Source organism: Hippocampus comes, unplaced genomic scaffold (assembly GCF_001891065.2).
Source record: "Hippocampus comes isolate QL1 unplaced genomic scaffold, H_comes_QL1_v1.1 scaffold36, whole genome shotgun sequence".
Taxonomy (NCBI): Eukaryota; Metazoa; Chordata; class Actinopteri; order Syngnathiformes; family Syngnathidae; genus Hippocampus; species Hippocampus comes.
Window position 1 is genome coordinate 2,578,924 of NW_017805695.1, and position 25,927 is coordinate 2,604,850.

The following is a 25,927-nucleotide window of genomic DNA, read 5'->3' on the forward strand; positions in this document are numbered from 1 at the left end:
AGCAATTTACTCTGAGCAGCTAATCGGATGCTACGGATCTAGCTTCAGTATCTACACACATAGACAGTGAGGTCTATGTGGCCTCTTGGCCAATCGGAGGCCAGGATGATGCTCGGTAAGCCAATAGCAGAGCAGCTATGAGTATGTTGAGCCCAGGAAACTCGCAGCTGTGACCGAAATAAACATCGTTCACTATGTAAACCAGTGTGGTGGTTGCTGTTGCCTTTTTTCGAACGAAGCAGTAGAGGTCGCTGTTGGATAAGACTTCGTTGTAGTGAATGTCTTCGCGAGGCTGGAGCAGACAAAATGATTTCGTATAACGCAACAGGGGGTTTTTCGTCGTATGGGGGGCAGGAGAATGGGAATTGTGTTAATGCATGAAGATTTTTTCACATAAGGGGGTATTTTCGCCCATGCAGGTTTCGTTCTAGAGGAGTTTCACTGTAATTCATGTGTGTTTTTAGTTCTGTGGTTTATCAGCAGTTTAGCATCGACTACGAGGCGTCGTGGTGCTGCTGGTTACAGTAGCGCCTTGAGCACAGAAGAAGAATAAACTTTCATCTTGTGTCTTATTCTCGCCCCAGGTTCGTAAAATGCACTAAAAAGTCATGAAAAGCAGCCTTTACCAATTTTAAAACCTTAGCACTTTATGTTTGCAAAAGTGGTTGAATAACGTTTTCAGGCAAAAGTGTGTAAACATGAGTTGAAGTTTGAATGCTAACCATGCTAATGCGAACAGTTTTGGCACGTGGAGGAGTGAAAGAGTCTCAAGAAAATAATCATCAGAAACAGAGAAACTACTGAACCGTTTGTTGAATTCAATTAATTTACACTTTTAGATTTTCTCATGCATGTTTATTTGCTGGTCAGTGATTGTCACAGATATTAAGTTTTAATGCCACGACCAGTAACGTTTTCAAGTAAATCCTTTGTAATCAAAGCTAAAAATGTGTTTGTAGAAAGCTGGAGTGGGTGAAGGCATTGTAAAAGGAGTAGAACATTGTTGTGTGAGATTGTTGTTGGGGAAAGGGTACAGATTAAGTGTTTTTCTTTAATAAATAAATGCAATTATTTTGGACAAATGATTCAAACAAAAGGATGAAAAAAACAAAAATACAGTAAATGTTAATAATGCGTTTCATGTGGTTTCATAAGGATTAAAACGATAATTCACTTGTGTTTCTCAGACTTTATTTAATGTAAAAATTGTTTATAAAGCAACCTTACAGAGAGGTTTTGTGGGTGTTAAATTTAAGGTTAATACACTAAATGTATTTTTATAACTCAGGTTAGGGCCATGTTTCAGAAAACATGACTGAAACTGAAAGGGCCCTATTATTGTTCCCAGTGCAAGCGTAGCACAAAGCACTGTCTCACCGCGCACATGCGTGGTGTTTTCTTTTTGTTATTTTGCTAGACGATTTTGCACGCTGTAGAATTGGACGTAACGGCGCATTCATATCAGGGCGGTCCAAGTGTACGCCGAATTTGACACATCGGAAACAGAAACAGAAACGCTGAGGTCCATGACACTGGTGGGTAAACTGCAAGATCTCCCATTGTGGATGATGTAGTTGGCAGCGTATGTAATGTGGGCAAGTGGAGACCAACTTACACCCACGACTGTGCTTCCGTGTGTAAAACCATGATGAATTATAAACTTTCCTTCTCAGATGATAACAGCAGCTCAACGTGTATCTTTCCTTGTTTTGCTGCAGCATTTCACCACGCGTTAAGTCATCAGGAAATATCCAGTTAGCCTTCTCGCTCTCAAGGCAGGCTAGGCAACATACACCACCGCAGCGGGGTGGATATGAAACAGTGATTATGCGACTCAAGTGGAGACTCATTTTGAAGGTTTCTTAAATGCAGTGTATGGCAGTTACCATTTCAACATTACAGCCATTTTATTCAGAATCCCTCATTTTGAGGGGGCTAAATAACATTTTAACATTTTTTTCCTTGTTTGCTTTTGATTTTCAGTCAAATATCAAATATACTACGGTTCAGATAATTGATGGATGAACAAGCGATACCACAATCCCAGGCAGCAGTCACCTCCGTATCAACATACAGTCTACAACATTGTACTTTTGACACCACCCGGGTGAAAGTGTTAGATGGTTACTTGTTGAGCGAATGTGAGGTTCAATGTTAATTTTTTGGGAAATTTCACTCCGTTTACAAACATACAAAAACACTACACAAAAAGAAACATTGGAAGCATTGCGTAGTACAAAAACAATCCCCACCCACCTTTAGAAACTACTGCTGTACCCTCAAATTCAGGCTCTGTTAGACGCTGAGAACCTACATACACACAGGCATACACACACAAACACACGCGCACAACACAAGTGCACACATGCGTGCGCACACACACACACACACACACACACACACACACACACACACACACACAAATCTGCGCGCACAAATAGTCTCTTGTGCGCGAGCGCCGCACACACACACATGCATGCACACATTCCAGTCCATATCAAGTATTAGGGGAGGGAAGTAAAAGCAGTACACATTATACAAAGTCTATGATTGGCAAAACAAAAAAAAAAAAAAAGTATTTCCCAGGGCACACAAACACACAGAGAACATGACAGAGCTAAAAAAACAAACACCAATAATTTAGTACAAGTAGAGACACAGACATGCAATACTTACGCTGCAGCTTCCTGCTCGGGTTGTCTGTGTGTATGTGTCGACGAGGCAGATACGGGGAAGGGCGGGGGAGCGGTATAGATGAGACATCATGCGTTTGGAGGGGATACCAGTGTGGCTTGTCGTCCAGCAAGGCTGTCTCCAGCTCTATCAGGATCTGCCAATTCAACGTTTTCATTGCAAATAACTAATGGTTCGTTTTAAAACAGTGAGTCTGTGATTTTACTTCAGGAATTGCTGTCCATGTAATTCTTATATGTTGACTTCAAAAATGTGCAGAGCGCAGTGTATGTGTGTGTACGTGTGTGTATGTGTGGGTGTGGGTGTATTACTTCTCCCATAAAGATGCTATCCTCCTCTGGTGATCTGGGCTGGTCCCATAGAGTCAGCTCCAACATGTGGTTGCGGAAATCCCTACGATGGATGTGAGTGTAGAGGAATGTTTGGTTCCACTTGGGCTCGCAGGTCTTCTTCACTGCTTTTGTCCTGCGTTTACTCTTATCACTATTCAAACACGTCCAAACACAAATGTGAAGATTTTTTTGGGCGTTCAGCAAATGCCACTCTTGATGATGAAAAGCCGGTGTGGGCTGCTGTACATATAAGGACAGTGTATTTAGTTATGTAATTAATTCCAAGGACAGGAGCAAAAGCTCAAAATATAATCCATCCATCCATCCATCCATTTTCTGATCCGCCCTGTCCTCACAAGGCTCGCGGGGGGTGCTGGAGCCTTCGGGCAATAGATGGGGAACACCCTGAACCAGTTGCCAGCCAATTGCATGTCTGTCATGATTCTGTTTGGGACCAACTGGTGGCACTGTAGGGCTCTCCCTGCAGCTGCACACCTGTTGGTCGTTATCTAATTATTGCTTTAAAAGGACTCCAGCACGACACTGGTGGTCGGGTCATTGCTTGCTGCTTTCAGGTTTGTTTCAGTCGGGTTTTGGTCACTGTTATGTTCTAGCTTCAGTCAGGTTTTTTTGTTTGATACTTTAGACTTTGTTTGTTTTGGATTTAGTTTTCTCTATGTTTGAATACAATTTGTCAAATACACCCTGTTCCTCTCTCTTGCCTGTTTTTTCGGGTCCACCACCACCTCGCAACGTGACAACGTCACACAAAGTCGAACAACCATCCACGCTCACACTCACACCTAGGGACAATTATGAGTGTTCAATCAGCCTGCCATGCATGTTTTTGGAATGTGGGAGGAAACCGGAGTACCCGAAGAAAACCCAAGCAGGCACGGGGAGAACATGCAAACTCCACACAGGGAGACCGGAGACAGAATCGAACCCTGCACCTCTGCACTGTGAGGTCGACACAGTAACCGCAAAATATAATAATAATTTATAAAATAATCATAATCATTTTTATGACCACTTAAGAAAATGTCCCCTTCATGATATAAAAACCACCAAGAACGTATGACAGCTGTACCTGCGATCAGGAAGAAAGTACATTTTGACATATGGGCTTCTGGGTCGTCCATCCGGCCGAAGAGGGAGCTCCACCGCTTGAAGCACATTGACTATTAGTTGGTGACCCGCTTTGTCGTACCAGAGCTTTACCTGCAGGACGAATACATCCAAACCACGTTTGGTCCAGAGACGTCACAATGCGAAACAGATAACAGTGGAATAACAGCGCGTACACACTCACAGAAAGTTTTCCTGGCATGAGCTGTGGCGCGTCAAGAATCATTCTCGGACTGGTGGGAGATAAAAGATTTATTGATGGTCGCTCCATCTTCTGGGACTCAAATGAACTTGAACCTGCTAAGAAGAAAAAACAAAAACAGAAAATCACTCACAAATTTGAGGAATCGAAGGAGTTGCCTATGTTATTAGAAATGAAAACAAAACATGAACAAGGTAGGATTTTTATAGGTTCTGCAATGCTTGGGAGTAGTTTTTCTTTGTTTTTGTTATTTTCTTTTTTTTTCATAAGCTCTTTTTACTGACAGAAAAAGATGCTGCAATGGATCAGTTTTTCACGACTTGGTTGCGGAGATAATTATAATCACGAATTATAATCACCTACATTGTCAGAAAAACACTGCTAAAGTTGTACCATTAAGAGTTGAATGGATTGTCAAGGGTAACACTTACTGTACCCTTTAAACAAGGTAAATATTGGGACCCTGACCATTTGTACTGTTTGTAGTCAAATACTGTACTGTATGTAACATGAGGCACAAAGCTGGGGCTACTTGTACCCTCTTTGAGCAAACCTGTCCAGTACCTCGGGGTACAAATTTGTCTACAAAGTATCCTGTCAGGACCAGATATTATCAAATGTGGTTACACTACAACACATGATCATTTGAAGCTGTAATTACATCGTTGATATCATTTAGTGGCACTTGCCCCTGTTCACCTCTATTAGAGAAGAACATCAAGATAATAACCACGCTGTCAACATACAAAAGAAGGTGAAGTGTTAATTAAGACACACACTCACCAAATTGTTGGTCACATAAACACACTTAAACGATAATAATTCACAACTTTCTGATGTTCTGAATTGTATCGTGGGAACGGAAGAGTAGCCGAAAAGTACAAAATTCAAGAAACAACTTTTTTTCTTGACAAGCATAGTTGTCAATTGGTTTAAAGTGCACAAAGTGCCAGAAAATGGTCATACCCAGTCGAAATGATTACTTATACTGTTTATTTCTTTAAACTGCATTCCATAAAATCGTGGAGTATTTTGATAGCCATTTCTAAATGACCGAAGCCTTTATTTGTACCCTTACATGCAAACAAAAAGTGCACCTTACCATTTTCTAACCACAAACAGTACTTATTTACATCATTCGTGACATCACACAACAGTGATGAAGAAGAGGAACATTAAGATGCGCGGTACATGTACATCCTTTCATCTATTTTCTATACCTCTTATCCTCGCTAGGAGCCTATCTCAGCTGACTTTAGGTGCGAGGTGGGATACACCCTGGACCGGTGGCCAGTCAATATCAACAAATATCCATTCACACCTGAGGAAGGACAATTTCAAGTCTTCAGTGTCACTGTGCTGCTGTCATTTGGTGTTTCTTCACAGCTCTGTCATCAACTGCTCTTGATACCCTTGGCCGACCTATTCAGTGCCTGTCGCTCGACACTCTCGTTGTTTCTTTTTCAAGATATTCCAAATTGTTGTATTGGCTATGCCCAATGTTTATATTTATAATAGCGTATTGCGATTGTGTTTCCCACTTCTCTCAGCTTCAAAAATGGTTGAGTTTCCTCCCATAGACAGCTCTCTGATGTTTATGTTTGTATAACAGCAAATGCAGGTTTCACAGGTGAGAGCCAAAGCCAATTAAACATTGACAAGAATCACAGAATGGGATTGGCTTGAACTTTGGAGATTGTACTGGAACACATAAGAGATACCTACTGGATTCTAATGGAGGGTGGGAGGTGTCTGGGATTCTTGGGATATCACTGAAAAAGAAAAAGCAAAATGCATGAGTCGTTTTCATGTTTGCAACTGGTATGGTTGAATGCAGTAAAGCTAGTCGAGATTTTTTTTTGGGGGGTGGGGGGGTTGGGAGATGCGCGGGCTTGCATGCGTGATTCAGAAAGTATTCAAAGTAGTTATCTACAGCAGATGTTCAAGCTAAAAAATATCACGGTTACAAAACATGGCAAAGCAAATAATGATGGAATGGGGACATTTCATAAATGAACACGGTGTCTCATATGTTCCAGTCATCACTAAATGACGTTACAGCATCAGCCTAAAAAAAAAAGCAAAAAATTCATACCCCATCTTACCAAAGAACGGTGATGTGAGGATCCATACATATGAGTTGGTCCTATTTTTCATAAGTTTGTTTGCTACAGTTTGTACCTGATAAACAAGTCTAGGATTCTTTAATGCATGAACTGTGGCATTGTTGTAGTTATAATTGGTATATATATTTTTGGATATATTGATCTCTGGTGTGTGATGGAAACTAAATACGGTACCTACAGCATATGTAGTGAATACTACCTCTACTAATACAACTGCTCATAAGAAAAAATTGGTCATACTAATAATAAGACTAATTACAAAACACACATACAGATCCAAGAAGTAAAGCAAGCGTCATTAAAATAAACTCAAATCGTGCTTCAGCAATTCCAGCAGCCAAAATTCAAAACAGCAGGGTTAGCAACATTTGGGGCATTATAAGCATCAAATAATTTCTTCTTGAACTGCTGGCTTATTTGGCTTTTGGAAAACAAATAGTACTTTCAGAGACAACTCCCATTTTGCAGCCCTTTGAGTTTGAAAGTATGACCAGATGAACAATTGCAGCGATTTTCAACGAAGTCAATTTGCGCACATGCCCATCTAAAGGAATGATCTCCTCTTCTCGGGTTGCAAAATGTCACCAGCAATATGACACTTATTTTTTTTTTCCATAGGAATGAGGGATAAAAAGGTCCTAATAAAAAGGTAAGATTACTTACTGATATTTTCTATACACCCTTTGTGAGTGTTTGGAGAGAAATTAATACATTCAACTTGTGTTCCAAAACAAAGCAAATATGTATGTCAACGTTATCAATAAAAACAATACCAACAATGCTGAAAATAATTTGCATGACTGCTATCAAAGGAGTTGTTGTTATCGTTAACCATAAATGTTGTCACCTTCCAAAAATACTGGCCGAAATAATTTTTATTCAGTTTTTCAGAAAACCTGAAAACTGAACCAAATGCTGATCATATTCATTTAGAGGGTAGAATTGCATGATCTGTTGTATGTATGTATGTAGCCGAGGTGGCCAGCATCCTGAGGAGATGTTTACGGCGAAAATAACGACTATGGCCAATATTTTGAAAAGGTGACGATTTTCAACTTCAGAATTTCAAAAGTTTTTGAATTTATTGATTACTAAAACGTCTTACCCAAATAAACACAGACATACAATAAATAGTAAATTTAGTAACCAGATTAGTAAGATGTGAAATGATCGCTTTTTACTTGGATTTACAGTATCATAGAAAAATAATAGTTTGGGGGGTTTATTGAACCGAATGGGTGATGTTGAATGAACAGGATATATGTTTTGTTTGCAGACTGGAAACAGCCTATACTAGCACAATCTAATGAGAACACATGAACTATTCAAGCTTGTGTCTTGACAAAGACAAGAGGCGAGCAAACGATCAGTTAAACAATTGATCAATCATTGTTGCCTTTGTAAAGGTGGATTGTTTTTGTCGCGTTACAGTCAAGTGGATTGAAAGAAATGCCCAGTGGGTAATTATGTCTGACTTGTGTCTACAACATTAGATCACATGAGTTGTCTTTAAAAATACATTTCGTAAGAAACGTAAAACTTATACCCAATAGGCCGGGATACAACCAGCTCGACTTGGGGCTCCGCTTGAGATTCCAGGATGATGTTGTAAACTTCCTTCATGGTGGCTCCTGGTAACAGTTTCCCATTCCACTGCAAAACTTCATCCCCTGAAATGAGATGTTTTGTCACAGTTGGTGTGAAAGTGATTTTCTGTGAGCAGTGCCACAGAATTAGTATTGGATTGTTTGTCTAACTTCAATATCCTGACATGATTCTGTACAATCGATGGTTTCTAAATCAATTGAGAGGTGCGCTGTACAGTATGAAGACAATTTTTCAGGTTACTGACATTATTAGTTTATGTTGCAAACATTTTCAGCAACAAATACAAGCCTGATATTTGTGTGTTTGTTTACGTTGGACTTTGTGGAGGAACTAAAAATTCCCAACAGAATTGTCTTAATTTTTAATCGTGTGGAATTAGGAGCAATTTGAAGAAAATAGAAAGTGCAGTTTCCCTTGCAGTACGGTGGAAGACTGGTTTGCGCGTCGGACTCAGAGTGCAGAGGTACTGGGTTCGATTCCGGGTCCGGCCTTCCTGTGTTGAGTTTGCATGTTTTCCCTGTGCCTGCGTGGGTTTTCTCCGGGTAGTACGGTTTGCTTTCACATTCCAAAAAGATGCATGGCAGGTTAATGGAACACTTGAAATAGTCCCTAGGTGTGAGTGTGTATGTGTGCGAATGGTCGTTCGTCTATGTGTGCCCTGCACTTGACTGGCAACCAGTTCAGGGTGTCCCCTGCCTACTGCCCGAAGACAGCTGGGATAGGCTCCAGCACGCCCTGCGACCCTCGTGAGGATAAGCGGGTCAGAAAATGGATGGATGGATGCAGTTTCCTTTTGAAATTGTGTGGAAGTACTGACCGATGGTGTTTTGAACATGCAGTGATTTCTCCAGATTCTCTGAACCTATAGTTAATGTCATGGACTGTAGATGATAAAATCCCTAAATTCCTTGCAATTGTACATTGAGGAGCATTGTCCTTAACCACGCACTTCGCAAAAAGGTAGACCTCATCGCATCTTTGCTTGCAATTCAGGGAAGCTTCTTTCATACCCAATCATGGCACCCACCTGTTCCCATTTAGCCTGTTCACCTGTGGGACGTTCCAAACAGGTGTTTGATGAGCATTCCTCCACTTTGTCAGACTTTTTTTACCACCTGTGCCAGCTTTTTTGGCACGTGTTGCAGCCATAAAATTCTAAATTAATAAATATTTGCTCAAAACAATAACGTTTATCAGTTTGAACATTAAATATCTTGTCTTTGTCGTGTATTCAAGTAAATATAAGGTTGAACATGATTTACAAATCATTGTATTTTGTGTTTATTTATGTTAAACACAACGTCACAACTTCATTGGAATTTGGGTTGTAAATAAAGTCCTGAGGACATGATTGTTTGGGCTCTTTCGGTATTTTTGAGGACTCAACGGTTCAGTGTACCTGCTCTCAGGTGTCCAACCACATCTGCCAGGCTGCCCTTCTTGACCTTGGTGATGAAGGCACCTAATCTCCCTGACTCTGTTATTCTACCCCCAACCACCTAAAAAGAGAAGCAGGCATGCCATGAGGAACACGAAATAGACAAAGGCCCTTTGTCGAGGCTCGTGAAGGCATATCTTTTATCTTGCATGTGCGTAAGGCATAATTCTTTGTTTGCACCATGACCTTTAATCCCAGCATAGCCCCAGCTTCTTTAGGCATGGTTGTGCTCCTCTTACTAAGAGTGATTCTGCCAATCAGATGGTCACCCTCCTTGGATGGTTGCCACGTTACAGGATGCTGAAAAAAAAAAAAAGGGCTGATTAGAGTTAGAACTGTGACATGCCACATAGTGTAACACTAAAATATATTAAAAAGTAACAAACAGCAATATGACAAGAATAGACAACACACATTGATATATTTCTGATGCATCATACCACGTTGTATCCTTTTCAAAGTAGAATTACACAAAATGTACACTCTTATTTAAAACTTGAAGTGAATTATTGGTACACGGCTCGTGTTGTCTTTGAAAAGGAATTTAAAATTCATTTTATCTCCAGTGATAAATCCACGAGGAGCTTTGCCCAGAATGGAGCCGGCCGTCTGACGACCACTCGCCATTGGATGACTTTTTTTTTGGTACCAACGGATGGGCTATCGGGTGTTAGCTGAAAACACCCAGTTGCTTGTTTACATTCAAATTCAACTTACAGTCAAACGCATCTTGGAGAAAATGCGAATGATGTCATGACCACCGTGATCGTGAGATTAAAGTATCAGTACACTGTCTTGAATATAATCTGCGATCCCCGTGGCCTCCTAATGGTTACTGGAGACTTGAACATGAACCTCTGTTTCATCTACCAACCGCTTCACACAACATGAGTAAGGAGGGAATGTATTTATGCTAAATGGAAATGTAAAAGAAGCTCTGATACATTTTAATCAAATAAGAATATTTTATTTAGTTAACTATGATTGCATCTTTATTATTTTAATTGTCGTCTTTGATGTTTTATATGTAGCTCTTTGTTACAGCTGTAGTTGTTATATTGCTTTAAAAATGAAGTTGAATTGAGTGTAGAAATACTTACATGCCACACAGTGGGGTCATGAGGGTAGCATTCCCAGTCTCCTGCAAAAAGTTGAAAATTGATTAAAGTGACGACACCTTTGCACACTTTACGACTGTCTACAGGCCTACTTTACTGTGTGGAACTAATATAAAAGCAATTACGAAGTATTTCTTGCCAATTGGGAACAAATAAGGACACACCACATGATGCCCACTTTGTTTTTGTTGACCCCTGCTGAACCAGACTCAAAGATCTAGTTCAAGCGCAAACGCAAACCACCACCAATTTAATGTTTGACACCTTGCTCATAGGTGTTGCTGTGGTGACCCCTAAAGGATAACCAAAGAACTGCAAGGGGGAGAGCTTGCAGTTGATACTTGCCAATGTCATTCACGGATCCCAGCAAGTTTATTTCTGTTTCCACAATGTCAAGGCGGCATACTTTTGATGTTGATACAAAGAAATGATGCTACTAGGATTGGCCGGGAAAAGACTATTTCTGTCTCAAAAAGGTGCAAATGAATTGAATGAATTCATCCATCCATCCATTTTATCCATTGATCCATCGATCCATTCTCTACCGCTTATCCAGGGTCAGGTCGCAGGGGTAAAAGCTTTTGCAGGGACACCCAGACTTCTGTCTCCCTAGCCCCTTCTTCCAGCTCTTCCCAGGGGATCCCAATGTCTTCCCAGGCCAGCCGGGAGACATAGTCTCTCCAGCATGCCCTGGGTCATTCCCGGGGCCTCACAGGCCCGGAACACCTCACCGGTGAGCAGTCCAGGATGCATCCTAATCAGATGCCCGAGCCACCTCATCTGGCTCCTCTCGAGGTGGGGAAGAGGCGGCTCAGCTCTGAGTGCCTCCCGAATGACCGAGCTTCTCATCTTATCTCTAAAGGAGAGCCCCGGTACCGTTATTTCATCCACTTGTATCGGGGATCTCGTTCTTTTCAGTCATGACCCAGCCAGTTCTATCTGTGCAAAGTACAGAAAAATGCCAAATGAAAGAAAACGCCACCCTTGTGCACAAAAAAGGGCCCCCAGTCTGCACAGGCCCACTGCTTGTCATTAATGTCCTCACTGCGTGTTTAGGGAAAAAAATCATGAAAGGTGTGGGGCTCACATGTCAATATATATGAAAACAGAGATCATATTGTCACTGTCAGGATAGACTTGCAAGGTTCCCTCGACATTCCCCTATTTGTCGCTGATTCAAGCATCCTTGATTATTTTTGTCAACTGGTATGAGAAGCTCTGAACAAAATATACCGGTACATTTTTATCCGTTCAATATAACACAGTACTGTATTTCAGACTGATGAAAAATACTATTCAAGGATTCTTCCAGCTGCACTTCTGTAGAACATGTGCAGGGAGGCGTTGTTGAGATGTGTGCAGCCCTTCAACGCCATTGTTATGACATAAAGTAAAATATAAGAGTAAAACAGAACCAAGCATCCCTAGGAGCAGGCACCCAATGAGGAGAATAGGTTGTGACAACTTATAGTGGCATTATGTAATCTTAAAACAAACTAGGTTCTCAGTTTCATAACTTAAGCATGAATGTAATTCTATGCAGTGTTGGGCCATGTGGTTGAGAATGTTATGTTTGCAGTCAGAAAAAGGCCTGTCCATGCAGAGTCAGGACCCCGTGGATGGATTTCAATTCCATATTTTAAAATAACATAGATACATGTTACAAATATATGCAATGTTGATTTTTCAGTGTGTGACCTCATAATCTTTAAGAGGATGTGTTTACATAGCAGGGGCTATACTGTACATATAAGACTGACAGCATATTTGAGTCTGTGTCAGTGTTTCCATTGTGATCTCACATTGATTTTCAAAAGTCAAATGATTTAAAAGCCAGCATGCTTCTCGGCTGCCAGCAACTACATCTCATAATTGATCCTCTCTGAGTATCAAGCTAAAAAAGGAAGCAGTGTCTTGCTGCCCTGCTGGAGTGTATACAGTAAAACCTGCTCTGACATCTCATACTACACCGCCACTTGTAATAATGCTTGGTGTTGTATGTCCAAGTTTGACTTCTGCAGAATGTTCCGCAAAAAGTTAGACATTGCCGACTTGTTAAGTCGGCGCTGTTAATGTTTGTAACCTGATATAAAATATATTTTCTTGAATATACAGTGGAAAAGGGGTGTCACTACGCCTTACGGACAGGTGTGTGAGCGGATGCAGTACGCGAGTATGTTTCACAAGCCATTAATGAAGACTTATAACATTGTGTAAAGGTTTAAAAACAACATTAGATTTGTAGTATTTCAATCTGTTCTTTTTTTAAATACAGTACACAAACACAGGAAGTATGTGTACAGTATTTGCCATACAAAAATATAATAATAATAAAAAAGTATATAAATACGATTTGTATTTACAGGACTTCATCTAAGTGTAGGGAGGAGCTCAATGATGATTTTAGCAGTTTTTGAAATGCTGAATGTGAGATATTTTCTGAGGGGAATTCATCGTAAAAATGTTGATGTCCTTACAATTAGCCATGACACAACTCAACGCATTGCATTCCTAAAAGACAGAATTCAGCCTTTCTCTGAGAAGTGACTGTTTGGTTGTACGGACAGCAACGATTCCAATTCTTGTAAGCGTTATAAAATTAGTCATGCTATGGTTTCATGGGAGACACGGTGATCGACTGATTAGCACGTCTGCATCACAGTGCAGAGGTGCATGGTTCAAATCCAGCTCCGGCATTCCTATGTGGAGTTTGCATGTTCTCCCTGTGCCTGTGTGGGTTTTCTTCGGGTACTCCGGTTTCCTCCCACATTCCAAAAACATGCGTGGCAGGTTAATGAAACACTCTGAATATTTCCTAGGTGTGAGTGTGAGAGAATTGTTGTTCGCCTATGTGTGCCCTGCGATTAGCTGGCAACCTGTTCAGGATGTACCCCGCCTATTGCCCGAGGGCAGCTGGGATAGGCTCCAGCATGACGGATTAGAAAATGGATGGAGGGATGGACACGGTTTCATTTAGTGCAATTGCTGCTCGATACTCAGCAATGAGCTCTAAGTTCCAAAGAATGCTTTGCAGTGATGACATCACCCCAGTTGGAAATAACAACGTTAGACCGTAAACAGCCGTGTCTTCTCGGGCTTGAGGACAACATTTGCTATGTGAGGCCACACAAGGTCAACACTGGAATGAAACGGGGTCAAACGGACCCGTCATAAACACACAAACATGCATCCAAAAGTACGCTCTCAGTGCAACTGTCACCACCAACTCACTCCCTTAGGGCCAAGTTGAAAACAATATAATATGACACTCAGCAAAGCATTTAGACACGCACGAAACAACAAACACAGTTTCACACACACTTGTTAACATACACACCGGTCACTATGACAGTCAGGCTGCTGGCTCTGGCCTGAAGCATGCATTGTGTATAAAAACCCAGCAAATGTGGTAACCACTGCAGTTCTTCTACAAACATGATGGACAAGATCAACATGGGGTATGATATGATATTACTCTTTTTTTTATGTACCGGCACATCTTCATTTGTCAGTCAGCGAGCTTCTTATTTTGGCTACATGCTGTCACAGTCAGAGTTAACTAGTTCAGGAGAACTCGGCTTCCCCCTCACAAATGAAGATTTTTTTTTTTTTTTTTTTTGCTCGTAAATATTGAACACAGTCGTTTTTTTAAGATTGTTGGCCTCGACTGGTTTTGGACCCAATTATCCGGACAAATCCACTCTTAAGACACTTCACACATAAGGATCATGTGATAAGACTGAGATAAGTCTTATAGGACGTACGATTGTCGTGCGTTTGACGTCCTTGTTTGGGAAAGGGCGAAATCAGGTCAAAAACAGCTCAATCGTCTTTATGTGTGTATCCGGCCTTATTCATCACAAAGTGAGGAGCCTTCCCCATCCCGCCCTTCAGACTAAACACACGCCCATTTTTTCAGAGGAGCCACCAATGAAACACTTTCATTTTTGCACCGGATTTCGGGAAGTCTTTCACACACTGGGTCCCATTCACTTGAATGAGGTCTACAGCCACCAGAGCGGAACATTGCCGCTTCTACGGCCAGTCGGTTGTGGCTCCCGCCTTGGGGATGGCAGCGATGAGCCGTTGACTCCAAGGGGTGGCCAAACGAATGACAGTGTGTCCTCCATTCAGAATGATGGAAAGTTGGCGGCAAGCTTTGTGAGCCGATCGCTAAATCACGATCGCAGTACTTTACCCTTGGTGCATCAATCCATCCATTCATCCATTTTCAACACCACTTATCCTGAACAGGGTCGCACGGAGTTGCTGGAGCCTACCCCAGCTGACTTCAAGCGGAAGGCAGACTACACCCTGAACTGGTCGCCAGTCAGTCACAGGGCACATATTGAGACAAACACCCATTCACACCCACACCCACACCATCACTGAGTGGGAAACGATCCCACGCTGCCCGCACACAAGTCAGACAAGTGTACCACGACACCATCAGCGACTCCGTTGGTGCATTAGAAATTGTAAACATGGTTCCCCAAAATATGTAGACTGTATAAACTGTATTTTTGTCTTGGCAGGAGGTGGCTGTGCCGCGCTCTCTGAAACCCAGAAATAGAGTTTTCGTCTACATGTGAAAGCTCCTCCTGTGCATTTGATGGGCTGTACTTTGCAACGTGGTCACATTGTACAAAGGCAATTCATATTTTAGTGGCTGAGACTCACCACGTGAAATGTTATGGCAGAACCCTACACGCTGTGAGTGTCACCATCTGGTGTGCCTGTTGTAAAAGCAACGGAGGCTGTGCCATGAGGTGCTGGGCCAAGTGGAGTCGTGTGTGTTGTGGGACTGTTTGGTACTAATGGAAAAGCGGCACCAGTCTGCCTATTGCTAGCAACTGTTCATTCCTGTTTCATGTGTGGTGTGTGGAGCAACCAGCTTTAGGACAATGTCATGAAAGTGTTGCGGCAGCCACACGTGGAGAAGCGAGGTTTTAGTGAACCAGGCACCTTAATTCCAGGTTAGAAAAATATACACCAAAATAACTCATATTTCATAAGCAATTATCTAGGTAATATATAATAATGTGCATGCCTCCAGTTAACTGTTGAAAGCTTAAAACTGCATGATATGGCCCCTTTAAGATAGATTTAATTGTCACTGAGTTCGATCAACTAAACAGAATTGTGAAAGAACTTTCTTTCAAGTACTGTTTATTAATTGGCCACCAAAGCTTCGGGCATTTTAGCAAGAAGTAATGGAGAGTGGTTTGAAAGACTTGTCCTTATACCGTGACTCAAAAATAATTATTACTTATTATTTTCTGAAAATGTTGTTTGCAGTGGTTTAATTGTCATTTCAATCATAGACGTGGTCTCACTTCTGGGTGTCACACACATGGCAGTCTACATTAGGTGACACTACTCTGACTCTGACACATATTTCATGTAATGGATGGAAAATGGCAAAGATTAAGAAGCCTCACCTCTTTCGCTCACACTTTCAATCTCAGCATCCTCACAACTGCTGTATTCAGGTGTGGTCCCTCCTTCCTCTTCTGAGCTGCTGACACTGGTCTGTCTCTTGCCTCCAGCCCCTAGCCCTCGCTTCGATTTATAGGGTCTGGGTGGTGGTGGGCGCAAAGATTCCGATTGATCTGAGCTGAGTGAATCGTTGCGGAGCATGCTGTCAGCCTTGTTCCTTTTGGTTCGTCTCACTACATGCCCTTGATCAGGGGCTGATCCAGTTCCTGAACTCAGAGCTTCTCTGAGTTGAGGTGGGTGGTCTTGTTGCGCAGGGGTGTGTTCACACTGTCCACCGACAGTCCTCTGTCCAGATACTAATCCATCCCTCACCTCCCCAATAATTCCTGTTGCACTGCCTTGTACTGGTGCAGGATGGCCGGGGCCTCCAGAAGTGACTGGCCCTGTTTGACGAGGGGGGCCACCGCTGTGGCCAATGTGTTGGTAGCCCCCGTCTTGTGTCCTTTTCAACCCACTACTTCCTCCGACTGGATCAATCTCCAAAGAACGCCCTTTTGTGAGCCGCCGGCTTTCCCGATGCTCCCTGGATTCACCCCTGAGATCCCGGTCCATGGAAACCTGGGTCTGCAGCATGGGTTGGACTGACCTACGCTCTCCCCGACCAGTTCCTCCACCGCCTTTTCCATTTCTCCTAGTGGAATAAATATATGAATGGAGACCAAGAGAACAAAACCATGAACACAAAAGCATTTTTGGTGTTTGGATAGACTCATATCTAACTATTATCTCTGCACTAGACTTAGTCTTTTTTTTAGACACGAGGATTGATCAGTCACGAATATTGAGAAACCAGTCAGCAGTAGGATTTTAAAAACCTGAATAAGAGCATATTTGTGTTTTTGCGAGCGATTACATGGCCTTTAAAAACCCAAATATTGCCAGTATTCAGGTTTTAAAAGGGTTACTGACTGCATGTTAACATAGGAATTTACAGTACTGACAAGTCAGGGCTCCTGACGGCCCGTAATTGGTGACATTTTGCTCCTCAAATTTGAAACAGTACATTTGCTTGTACCTGTGCAACCAACAAATTTGCGTATTTTAAGAAAAAAATCATTTACTATTCTTGAATATTTATTAATTATTGTTGATGACAAACGTCCGCTCCTCAATTCAGTCATTCATTTACAGTATTAGTAATATAGTGAAAATGAGTGGAGTAAATATTTACTTTGCAAGTCGACCTGCAGTGTACGCCCCAAATTTCTTAGTTGCTGCCCTTGCATTCCTCGTAAAAATGTTCATCTTGGACCCGTGCAAGTTCATTCATTTTATAACTTGACATCAAGAAATTCCTTGCATTTTACACACTCTTGAACTGAGCCATATCTTTTTGATTCGAATCATCATAAGATAAGATAACAAAACCTTTATTTCTCTCACAATGGAGAAATTCGCACCGAATCGAATTGTTCCACTTTAAACCCTCCTTTAGTCGGAATGCATCTCATGTATCAAGATACATATTAAATGATCTTTTATAGGAAAGATGCAAAGCTCAAGTATACTGTATGTCAAATCCAATCCTTATTTGACAGGAGAGAAAGAAAAATATAAATCAAAAAAATAGAAGTGCTGTTCCTGTTAAAGTTTTAAATGATTCTCAAGTGACTTGTGGCATTGTTATTGGTTTTAAATACAGTTTGTTTGCAAAACGTACGTGTCTCTTGGTGGTTCACTTCGTGACCGGACGTCTATTCCAGCTGTGCTCCCAGGTGCACTGGCTGGGTTGGGCTCTAAGGATGTTGTGGAGCCTGGAGGGGCTTGGGAGTGGGATCGCAGCTTTTTTTCGCCAAGGGTTTGGCACACAGATGGCTCACTGATGGCTGAACCGAGACTAGTGGACTTTCCTGATGGACCGGTGAACCATTCGCCTGGCTTGGTCAGTATTTCCTGTTGTTTTCTGCAGTTATTACACACCCAGATGACCTATAAAAATAATCAAATTCAGAGATTACACAGAAATAGCGACTTAACATTTTTTTAATACATTCAATGTATATGTAATTTTGCAAAAATAAATGTCATTAGTGAACTCTCATTGTACCACCAATCATGAAACCTCCAGTTCCTCGAAACAACAGGTGTCAAACTCAAAGCCTGGGGGCCAAATCCGGCCCGCCGCATCATTTTATGTGGGTCGTGAAACCATGTGTGTCAACTTGCATGATCCTTGCTAAAATCTGTATCAAAATGTCAAATTGTCACATGTCATAAATAACGTTGAGATTTTGTAATAATAGTGTTACCCAGTTTACACTCATTTGAACAATAATTGAACAAACTATTATAGTTGACTGATTTTAAAACTAGGAATCCATCAATTTGTTGTGTACAAGTCAAAATGCGATAAGACGATTAAACGTTTTTGTGGTTTCATTGTCATAATGGCCCACCAAGGGAAGACGTAACTCCAAAGTGGCCCGCGACAAAAAGGAGTTTGACACCCCTGCTCTGAACGACAAATAGGAAATGTAATATTGCACTTCCTGGAGATCGGCACGACAGCCGATGAGACAACATGCACAGTACCAGGAAGCAGTTTGGCTGCAGCAGTTGAGTGGCTTTGGTTTCCAAAAGAAAGAAATAAAGACAATTGAATAATGATTGGATTATCACCTTGTCACAAAATATTGTCTCCTATCATTGCTTCCTCCTACATCCAGTATGCAAAACGACTACACACCAATGTAAAAGCGGATTTTGTTTGTTACTCTGAATAACCTGTGCTTCCCACACTAGTTTAGTAACCAAAACATAACATGGACGCATCCATCTGTTTGCTAGCTATGGTTCCTATCCTGGACAGGGTCTCTGGAAAATGGTGACTTTAGCATCTTGAGATAGGGCACTTGGGGCAAATCCCCAGAATCGCTGCCAACAAAACATTTTCATCCCTAGTGATAGACTCATGATCAATATCAGTAGAAAATTTCCCTCTGTATAATGTCGGCAGAGGCTACATTATGTTGGATGAAACCGCCGTACCCGGACAAAACCCACGCAGGCATGGGCAGAACATACAAACTCCACACAGGTAGGCCAGAGCCGGAATCGAACCCTGCACCTCTGCACCGTGAGGTAGACTTGCTAACCAGTTGACCACCGTACTGCCTTATAACTGCGTTCAATTAACCAAAATTTTGTAGTGCGAGTGTTGCACACACTGATTCTGTTGAAATTATATTGTACATGACAAAGTGCAATGCAGGCCTCAAAGTAAACAGTGTGTGTCAATAACAAGGTGTTCTGCAACCATTCACCCTCACAATCACACCGTGGGATAATTTAGAGCGTTCAATCAACCAAAGCAGGTTTTTGGTATGTTGAAGGAATCTGGAGCACCTGCAGAAAACACACACAGTCATGGGGAGAACATGCAAAGTCCACACAATTCAGGATGTACCCTGTCTACTGCCCAAAGACAGCTGGGAGAGGTTCCAGTATGCCCGTGACCCACGTAATGAGAAGCAGTTCAGATATGGATGCATGGATGGATTGATTGGTCAGAAGCCCCTCCCCGTAAATGAGAAAATGCTTTTATCTGGAGATTTATGTAGCAGGAGAGCCACACAAGGCTGTGGATGGTTTCCTTTACTGTAACACAGAAAATGCATATAATGGTGCCTGGACTGTTTTCGAAGATCGTTATGGTAGTCCCTTTACTGTCCAGGGGGCTTTTAGAGGGAGACTTGTTAAATGGCCCAGGATAGCTGCTAATGATCCAAGAGCATTAAGAGAGTTTGCAAATTTTCACTTGGGTTGTTCAGGGGCAGTACCCCACGTCAAAGCTTGTCTATCCTCAATGGAAAATATCAAAATACTGAACAAAATGTCTGTTTTTGGAGAGTTGGATCAATTTGGCGAGTATCTAAGATTTTTAAATTTTAACAAATTCATGCATAAGGAAATAAGACAGCCAGAGTTGTTTGTGTTCCCATCACCCCCCCCCCCTTCCTTTTAATGATGAATGAAAACCAACTGACAAAAGGTCAACAAAGAGAGGCAAAACACTCAATACAAGCACTTGAATAAAGGCCTTCGACTCAGCAACGTTGTACTCAAAGCTAAAGTCACCTGGTTTGGGCTGCAGGAATGAGGCACAAGGTATTTCTAAATGCTCACTCTTTTTAACAAAATCTATGGATGAGAAAAGAGCTTTCATTCATGAACATTGTTTCTGCTTTGGATGCACATCACCAAATACTGCAGAAGCTCCTGTGCTGGACACAACCCACCTACCTGCATCCAGAAAATAAAACCCGTCGATGTGATTAACAATGAGCAATTTGTCCCATGCTCTGTTTTGTGCTTCTGCCACATCCAAATCCGGCATCATTCCAGTCCTTCTGTAATTCACAACACAGACTCAAAGGAAAGTACTAACCTATGCGCTCCTTGACTCTCATAGTGACTCAAATTTTATCCTGAAAGATTTAGTTTCAGAATTAAGTGTAGATACTCAGCAAGTGCATCTTCAATGAAGTATGTACAATGACAGTTCGGAATACAGTAATAACCAGTAAAACTGTCAGCAGTCTTGAGGTTTGAGGGTTTAACTCTGAAAAGGACACTAAAATAGAGCAGGCTCATACGTGACTTTATACCAGCTGACAGAACCTGCATTGCAACAAAAATCGCAGAAGTTAAGTGGCCTCACCTTAGTAATCTCGCGAAAAAAATTGCCACCACTGCGGCTGGATGGATGGATGGCTTATGGAGCCGACGATAAGAAGAAAGGAGCGGCGATGTGTAACTGGGAGTTGCTGCTTGGAATTGAAGCGGATTTACATGGGACAGGAGATGTGAGCCAATCTCTTTTTTCGTCAATGGACGCTACAGCTTCTTGTTTGTTTTCAAACTTAGCTTGTGCACATTTTCAACATGACGTCTCTGATCCATGGGTAAAAGGACACTTTGATTCTCTCCTCTTTCATCTATAACTGCTTCAAACAACAAAGTGTATGCAAAAAAAGTGGTTAAAATTGCACGATTGTCTGTGTTTTATGTGTTGTGTTGTATTATTTTGTCATTTTATGTTAACTGTTCTGTTGATGGCGGCGCGGGTACCCGCAGCGGCTCCTCTCTCTCCTGTGGTTTCACTGTGGTTGAGAGGAAAGAAATTTCATCTGTGCTGTATGTTGCACATAGAGCATATTTGACAATAAAGCTGACTTGACTTGACTTCAAGATAGCAGGGTGGTAATCCTCATTGGTTATGACTGCCTTTTGGCATTCGCTCCCCTCGAGGTCATACCGGGTGGTGAAAATTATTCTTTTGCACAATTACACTTGGTTGGAGCATTATAGGGTCAGCCTACCCTCATTTGGATCGACAGGAAAGCCATCGTTTTCTGCATCGTGTCACAGTTAAACACTTGTCTGCTGTTGCAGTTTGGGAGTCAAACGGAGTCAGAAAAGAGTTATGAAGACAAGTACTGGTCTCACGAAGACATACGCTTTGTACATGTGTGACAACATTAAGCAAAATGAAGATAGATGGCTCCTTGTCTGTTATGGTCTGAAAATTGTTTTTTTCAAGTTACAAGTTGACTTGCCTGCCATTGTGTAGTACATCTAATCCACTTGCATACAGTATGACCTACAGCAGTGAATTGCAGGTTGAAATATATCAGCTTTGAGGGTCTGTGAGGAGCATGTTTCATTGTTTGGCATTATACAGCGTAGATCACTTAATTCATTCAGAAAACAAATGGTGACAGATCAATAACTATTAGTCACAGCATTGTTAGTTGATACTGACGAAGGATATGTGATTCCATCCCAGAATAGATATGATGAATCATTGTTTAAAAGAGGAAGTGGTGCATAAAAGCCCTGCAGCATGAGCGTAGTTGTAGTCAGAAGCCCGCGTTTATATCAGATTCACTGACGGAGGAAGTGTGGCTGGCCATGAACTACAAACACACAGAGGATGGAGGAGGAGGAGGGGGGAGATGGGAGGTTAGAGTCAGTCCGTCTTCTCCAGCCACCGGGGTTCTCATTACTCCTGAACACTCCCCAATGACGATTTAAAGAGAGCTAAAATAAAACACTCTGCCGTCTGCCACACCCACCACCCCTCTCTCTCACCCGCTTCTCTTTCACTTCTCCCTCCTCCAGATTGCTTTTGATTAAAGCTACAAAAGCTGAGGAGAAAACAGCTTTACACCGACGCCGCAGCTATATTTATCCTGCCAAACAGCCCAGCACCACCAGGGAAAGCGGGAAAATGTATTCAAATACACACACGCACGCACGCACACACGCACGCACGCACGCACGCACGCACGCACGCACGCACGCACGCACGCACGCACGCACGCACGCACGCACGCACGTTTTAGACCCCCAAACACACACGCACACACACACACGAACGCACGCACACATACACACTTGGACACACGCGCACACACATGCAAACACGCTCATGTGGGACATTTTATCTTTGTTGAAAACATCCTGCATGTGATTTATGACCTGTATGTCTGCCAGATGGTAATATTTTAAATAATTTTGAATGAGCAGGGATGTTATCGTGAACTCATTTCTTTAAAAAAACATGCAGTGAACCAACATTCATCACAGGGGTATGTTCCAGAAATCCGTGCTACAGAGATAGTTTTCCCTCCTCTCCCACATTAAAATGAATAAATAAATAATAAATAAACAGACACATAAATAAATGAATAAATAAAATGTGAGAAGTGCATTGGTGGGGTGATTTCCAAACATTTTGTTGTACAAGCTTTCTAATTATCCAACTGATATTGTCTGTGTTAATTATTTAAATATGTTGGAGAAAATATCATCTGCTTTTAGACAAAAAGACCAAAAAAAAGTCATGATCATGTTTTTTTTTTTTTTCTCGTAATGCTGATGTTTTAGAATGTTTGGATATTAGGCGGCTGGACAATATTTGATAATGTATGTTCAGAAAAGCTCTTTGCTGCGTGACATGAAACTATACAATGTGTTCATAGTGATACACTGTTTTGACTGTGATGGTTTGTGTGTCTTCAGCTATGTGTCTTTCCCAGAGTGGTTACAGTGTGTCACTTCAGAAAGATTTTGTAGTGAGCATTTCACACAACAAATGACCAGAGTGCTGAAGACATGGATACCGTAATCCCGAATATTAGATTACATCGATGGTGAGGCACAAGCGAGGAACGGCTGAAGGGTACACAAATAGAAACGCATACTTGTAAATATGGTGACAACATCAAATACATATACACACACAGGCAACAATGAGCATATGTGGTTTGTGATTCACACGCACGCACGCACGCACGCACACACACACACACACACACACACACACACACACACACACACACATGCACACACGCGCACACCCACAAGGCTGAAACAACTGCTGTAGCAGCGTGTCATATCACCGTAGTAAGATCCCCCTGAGATCAGTTTGTGAGTGAAGGCGAACTACAGAGAGAATAGCTTCTCCATAGATGGAAACTAGGACACAAAACCCATGTGTGTGTTTGTTTGCCGTCCTGCAGCATCTGTGCCTGTGTGCGCCCATATGTGGGTGTGTGTGTTAGCGCGCGCGCATGTGTGTGTGTGTGTGTGTGTGTGTGTGTGTGTGTGTGTGTGTGTGTGTGTGTGTGTGTGTGCGCGTGCGTGGGTGGGTACGTATGCATGTGAATGTGGTAAAGGAGGTCTGCACCGATATACAATATGCGCATCATCGCTCATGTGTACTGTATATGAAATATGTGGTGCGTGTGTATTTCCTGCAAAGAAAATGCCATTTTTTAAAAGATGAAACTGTGGTTTAAATTTAAACAGAACTGTTTAAAATATCTTCCACATTATTGTGGTGTACGTGCATGTGTATGAAATAAGATTCAGTGTACCTAACGCATATAAAAACAAAAACTCCAAAATTTAATGAGCAAATTAAATTACAGGATGCAAAAAAAGCCCCCCCACACAGAAAGACAATAGATAGATAGATAGATAGATAGATAGATAGATAGATAGATAGATAGATAGAGTGAAGTCCATCCATCCATGATCTGAACCCGTATACCCACTTGGGTCTTTAGAAACACTTTTTTTTTTCTGATAAAAAGAAGTAGGCCATTTATGGTCAGTGAAATCCAGAATTACCACCATTCATCTTTCTCTGTAGCATGGCGCAAAAGTGGTTAGCACGGACGGTTATGCCTCACAGTTCTTCTGATGTGGATTGGAATTGCAGGTGCTCAAGCTATCCTCCAGCATCTTAAACAACCAAATGACAGAAAGGACCAGACAAATATGTAAAAACATATATCATATAGATTTTGTTTGTCTATTTGAAAATTTTAAAACATATGTGGTATGGAGTACAGTACTCGAAAAGTAACTCCAAAAAAGTAACTCCACATTGCATTACTTTAATAGATGGTACTTGGCTTACGTTACAAAATACAGTTTATAAACAGGTAACTAGTAACTGTATCAGGAGACATTTTTGAAGTAACGCTCCCAACTCCGCATTTCACATAGTAGTGTCTCCTTCCTCCCGCTGTCCTGTGTGCTTGTCTATTACTCAGTTCAGTCGCAATCTTATGCTGGAACTATCTCCTTGACTTGTTTCATCCTGTACATGCAGTGGTTCTTAACCTGGGTTCGATCGAACCCTAGGGGTTCGGTGAATCAGTCTCAGGGGTTCGATAGAGCCTCTGCCATGGAGGTTAAGACACACCTGACTCAACATGTCAATTAGTTATGACACGCCTGCTTGACCATCACTGGCTGGTTCATTTTGTGGGCAATAAAAAAAACCGTATACTTTATACTTATACTAATTGTGTTTACTTTTTTTTTCTCTTTTTAATAAATTCATTTTTTTGTCTTGAATTTGAAAAGAAAAAAGCATATTTTGATTTTTCACTAATGACGGGTTCAATGAACATGCATACGAACTGGTTGGATTCGGTACAACTAACAAGGTTAAGAATCACTGTGTACATGCCTTGTACATTACGAGAGCATTTCCAGCAGCAATGTTGTAGAAGACAGTTACGGGCCTTCTCCGTGTTCCTGCGCGGCCTGCGTAAGGACAGTTTTTCATCAAGCGCATCAACAGCACATTTCAAGGGGTTGGAGTCTGTGTTAACATTTGGTTTTCGCCGCAAATCTTCTTCAAGCTCTACTTTCTTATGCAGCATGCTCAGAAGACACACATTTCTCTGCTTTTTAAGCTGAATAAACTGTCAGCACGTCACTGACAGAAGTGAAAACCGCTCTCGATCTTTCGTGTTTTTAGCCAACTTCCCGACGAATTTTGTTCATTGCACCAAACAGAACTTTGATGTGAATGATGTGAAAGAATTGTCCATAGTGACAGTCCTAACTCTATCCAAAATGGGTTCCATAAGCCTTGTAACAACAGTGTCTGCAAGGACGTCGGACCTTTGTTGGAAATAAGTGTTCATCAATGGTTATGTGTTGCCCTGGGTTGTACGAGAGCACACTGTCAAAGCGCCTCCCAAATGTCCGAAATAACATGTCTGCATGAGTTCCAAATGGGGTCTCCTTGACATTGTGGGACGTGATTTCATCGATGCTGAAGCATTTGGACTTGCAGTCATACATGGCCCCGGTTCTGCCAATCGCTCCTCTGAAGAATAAAACAGCAATGGCATCAGCTCAAAGACACTCGTGCTCCAATCAGGGTTTGTTCTGCGGGCCTTGTGTAATGTACAGCTGTGGTGGACATCGGCATTGTGGTGTCAAATAGACAGAGGAAGCTTTGCAGGTGACGA

At 41.8% G+C, this 25,927-nt stretch overlaps 1 protein-coding gene across 13 annotated transcripts in view; it reads right to left on the reverse strand.

Annotated features, from left to right (window-relative positions):
- The window catches only part of LOC109523177 (regulating synaptic membrane exocytosis protein 1-like), a 79,352-nt gene that overhangs the window by 25,494 nt on the left and 27,931 nt on the right, over positions 1-25,927 (reverse strand). For 6 of the 13 annotated variants that reach the window (XM_019882148.1, XM_019882152.1, XM_019882146.1 and 3 more), the window contains exons 5-17: positions 17,806-18,074; positions 16,088-16,776; positions 10,629-10,669; positions 9,715-9,828; positions 9,490-9,589; positions 8,029-8,152; positions 7,146-7,163; positions 6,082-6,128; positions 4,339-4,454; positions 4,117-4,247; positions 3,006-3,177; positions 2,677-2,830; positions 2,257-2,310 (exon numbers count right to left, since the gene is read on the reverse strand). In XM_019882148.1, the coding sequence (XP_019737707.1) occupies positions 2,257-2,310; positions 2,677-2,830; positions 3,006-3,177; positions 4,117-4,247; positions 4,339-4,454; positions 6,082-6,128; positions 7,146-7,163; positions 8,029-8,152; positions 9,490-9,589; positions 9,715-9,828; positions 10,629-10,669; positions 16,088-16,776; positions 17,806-18,074 (2,029 nt within the window). The remainder of the gene's footprint in view (positions 1-2,256; positions 2,311-2,676; positions 2,831-3,005; positions 3,178-4,116; positions 4,248-4,338; positions 4,455-6,081; positions 6,129-7,145; positions 7,164-8,028; positions 8,153-9,489; positions 9,590-9,714; positions 9,829-10,628; positions 10,670-16,087; positions 16,777-17,805; positions 18,075-25,927) is intronic. The other 7 variants (XM_019882160.1, XM_019882151.1, XM_019882154.1 and 4 more) reach the window with 4 other exon arrangements.